The 3270-nt window shown below is 64.6% G+C and overlaps 2 protein-coding genes across 3 annotated transcripts in view; one reads left to right on the forward strand and one right to left on the reverse strand.

Annotated features, from left to right (window-relative positions):
- Nucleotides 1-2620, reverse strand: part of CRLF1 (cytokine receptor like factor 1) — a 17227-nt gene extending 14607 nt beyond the window's left edge. Inside the window, exons 1-4 of the mRNA XM_007461109.1 lie at nucleotides 2543-2620; nucleotides 1504-1594; nucleotides 1168-1309; nucleotides 602-696 (exon numbers count right to left, since the gene is read on the reverse strand). Coding sequence (XP_007461171.1) covers nucleotides 602-696; nucleotides 1168-1309; nucleotides 1504-1594; nucleotides 2543-2620 — 406 coding nt within the window. The remainder of the gene's footprint in view (nucleotides 1-601; nucleotides 697-1167; nucleotides 1310-1503; nucleotides 1595-2542) is intronic.
- The window catches only part of TMEM59L (transmembrane protein 59 like), a 5413-nt gene continuing 4708 nt past the window's right edge, over nucleotides 2566-3270 (forward strand). Inside the window, exon 1 of one of the 2 annotated variants that reach the window (XM_007461063.1) lies at nucleotides 2566-2783. In XM_007461063.1, the coding sequence (XP_007461125.1) occupies nucleotides 2619-2783 (165 nt within the window). In that variant the 5' untranslated portion in view covers nucleotides 2566-2618. The remainder of the gene's footprint in view (nucleotides 2784-3270) is intronic. The other variant, XM_007461064.1, reaches the window with a different exon arrangement.

Consider the following 3270-nt stretch of genomic DNA (forward strand, 5'->3'; position numbering starts at 1 on the left):
TTGCCTGGGTCCCAAGCTTTGTGCAGTCTATACTTAAAAAATCCAGCCCCCATAGGCATTGGAGGTGAGATCTCAGGAGTGAAGAGCTGCCTGTGCCTAGGTCAGGGCCAGTGCTTACCGGGCCTCGGAGGCCTGGGTTCCCTGCCTCTCCGCACCCTGGAGAACCTCGGACGTCTGGGTTCCAGGAGGCGCCAGCCATGTTGGGGGTGACAGTTGTGCCCCTTCCCCTCCCCCCACCCACTGTCTGCAAGCCGCCGGCGCCAGGGAGCCTTGCCCGCTCCCCAGGCTGTACCCGGCTTGGGGGTGGGGGTCAGCGGGGTCGTGGCGAGGGCGGCAAGGGATAAAGGGCGCTTGTCCGATGCCCGCCCTGACCTCGGCCGCCGCTTCCCGGACGCCCGGCCCGCCTCTGATTCACGCCCAGGCCGGCCGCAGCTCCCTCCCCCCCGGCCCCCCCCCCCACCCCGCCTGCCGCCCCGGGGGGTAGGAAGTGGGGGGGGCGAGGGGCGGCGCCGAGTCAACTTTCCCTCTTAAGCCCCGAAGGAATGTCGGCGGATTTCCTGAAACCCGACCCCGGCCGCTCGCCGGCCCGCCTGCCCCTCACCTGGATCTGCTCCCTCGGGAACGGCAGGAGGGGCGCGGGGGCTCACCTGGGGGGCCGGGGTCAAGTCCTCCTTCCGCTCCCGCCCCAGGCGGCCTCTTGCAGCGGAAAAGGGGTTGAGTGGGAGGCAATCAAACCCTCTCACTCCTCGCCAGCGACCTAGGCCAGCGTCCCAACTCCTCCAGCCTCAGTTTCCCCTTCTGCTTTTAAAAAGGCGCGGGTATCCTTCCTTCCTGTTGTGGTTTAAGAGACGCCTCTTAAGCCCGATTCCCCTGACTCCCCACCTCCTAGTCTTGGCAGGGGTCTGCCCACCTCTCTTGGCTTCCCTCGCTTGTCACCTGGGCCGACCCCCTTTGCCACCCTGATCCTCAATCTCCTCAGCTGTAAATTGGACAACGCTGCCAGTTCTTCCTTATAGGTTGTTACGAGAAAATCCTTGGGAAGTGTTTTGTTTGGAATGAATGAAGAACAGTAATTGTGGACGGCTTCAGCGCGCTGGGCTCTGGAATTGACATGTGTGGGCTTGAATCCTGGCTCTGTGGAGGGGTCCTGGGGACTAGGTTTCCCACCTGTGAAACGGGGAACAGTATTGGTCATAACCAATGGCTGTATCCCAAGGCGCAGGCCTGGCGCTGGGTGGGTTAGATGCGGGGTTCCCTGGCTCTCGCGCAAACCGCAGGCTGGAGGCCCTAGCCGCAGGGTCGCGGCAGCCTAGCCCGGGAGGGGCGGGACGGGGGAGGGCCGCGTGGGGATCCAGATGTTCAGGGTCCGCTAGGCACAGCCGCGCCTGATTAAGCCACGTGGGGGCTGGCCGAGGCACGGAGATGAAAGGGCGGCGGCCGGCCGGGGAAGGGGGCTTGCCAGCTATCCCCCCCCCCCGCAGTCCCCTCCTCCTCGGCCGTAACCTACGGCGCTCTCTGACACGCCGACCCCGAGTGGCTGCCGCCCCGTCTGCTGAGGCAGAGGGTGGATGGAAGATGCGCAGGCGGCAGACACCTGCGCGGGGCACGCCAGAGAGAGGGAGGGTGTCATTTTTGCAAGGTCTCAGGCTTAGAGGGGAGCCCCCACTCCCATGCCTGCCGGAGAGGAAGCTAGGGGGACCTCCTAACCCAAGATTCATGGGGCTACACTCTTGTCACCTTGGAGTGCGATGGAAGTCAGAAGTGTTCCTGCTTGTCCCAAGTTTTCCCATGAGAATTAGAAATTTTAGCAGCACCCCATCACCCCTATCAGCATCTCTGTGCCGCCTCCCTCTCGGCCCCAGGCCGAGGGGCCCCTAGTCTGGGGGAGCAGGGACCAGATCCCCCAGGTTTGTAGATCAGGGCTGGGTCAGAGGGAGGAGAGGCTGGGGGAGCCCTGGAGGGTCTGGGAGGGCTTCCTAAAGGAGGCAAACTGTCCACACGTTACCGGGTCTCTGACTTGGGTGCCAAAGTAGATGATGACACAGACCTTCAGAAGGCCTTCTCTAACACAGCTCTGGGACACTCACGACCCTCCATCTCCACTAACACAGCTCTGCGACAGTCACGACCCTCCATCTCCACTCTGGCTGGGTTCCAGCTGCGACCACCGCCCTCCTACTTCCTTTTCCAACAAGTTCATCCCCTCCTCAGGGCCCTCGCTGTTCCTTCGGCCTCCTCGCTTGGCCAGCTCCAACGTTGCCTATCCGGGAGGCCTTCCTTGATTCCCTGGAGAATAGATTTCTCCCCCATCCTACCACCCTATTTGTTTCCTTTCGGCCCCTAGCGATGGCTGAGATCCCTCGTGCGTGGATACTAGGGAGGTGTCATGGCACCCCCGAGATGGGACAGACGGCAGGGGCCACGATCCACCTGCCTCGCCCTGCCCGCACCCTGACGGTGCCGCAGCGCCGCTCCCCCGCCAGTTCTCCGCATCCCCCACCCCCCCTTCCCAGGCTGCCTCGCTCGGGTGACGTCAGCTAACCGGTCCCCGCCGCCGCCGCATCCTCCGCGCCTGCCAGGAGCCGGCGTCGCCCGCGCTCCTTGCGCCCGGCCTGGCCATGGCTTCGGTCGCCCTGATGCCGTTCCTGTTGCTGCTGCTGCTGCAGCCTCCGCCCGCCACCCCCGCGCCGCCTGCCCGCGACCCCTTCGCCCTGCAGCTCGGAGACACGCAGAGCTGCCAGCTGCGGTGCCGAGACCGCTACCCTAATCCGCAGCCCGCTCAGGTGAAGCGCATGCGGCGCCAGCGGGAGGACCAGAGATCTCTCCAATGGGGGATGGGTTGAGGATGCGATTCCCCCCATTCGGAGAGGGAGACAAGGGTTCCTCGGAGGGGGAAGAGGTCAGGGAAGTGGGCTCTCCAATGGGGGTGGGTCCCTCTGGTGGGGGAAGGGCTGGCGTTCCTTCGATGGTGGTGAGCGCAGGGGTCGGGGGTCCCTCCGATGAGGATGGGGATGTTCCTCCCGCAGGGGAGGGGCCGTGGGGTCCCTCTGATGGGGGAGGGTTTAGGGATGCGGGTCCTTCCGATGAATTCGGTGTTGCCGGAGTCTCTCCAAGCCTGAGGCAGGGAGGAGGCTCGGGCTCCTGATGCTACCTAGAGGGTTCTGGCTCCACACTGCTGCGCAAGGACCCTTGAGGCGTCCAACCCCCACTTTCCTCAGGCCTGACAGTCCCCTTCTCCTCCCCCTCTACCCTAGCAGCTTCCACATCCTC

This window comes from Lipotes vexillifer, unplaced genomic scaffold (genome assembly GCF_000442215.2).
Source record: "Lipotes vexillifer unplaced genomic scaffold, Lipotes_vexillifer_v1.1 scaffold469, whole genome shotgun sequence".
NCBI classification, from domain to species: Eukaryota; Metazoa; Chordata; class Mammalia; order Artiodactyla; family Lipotidae; genus Lipotes; species Lipotes vexillifer.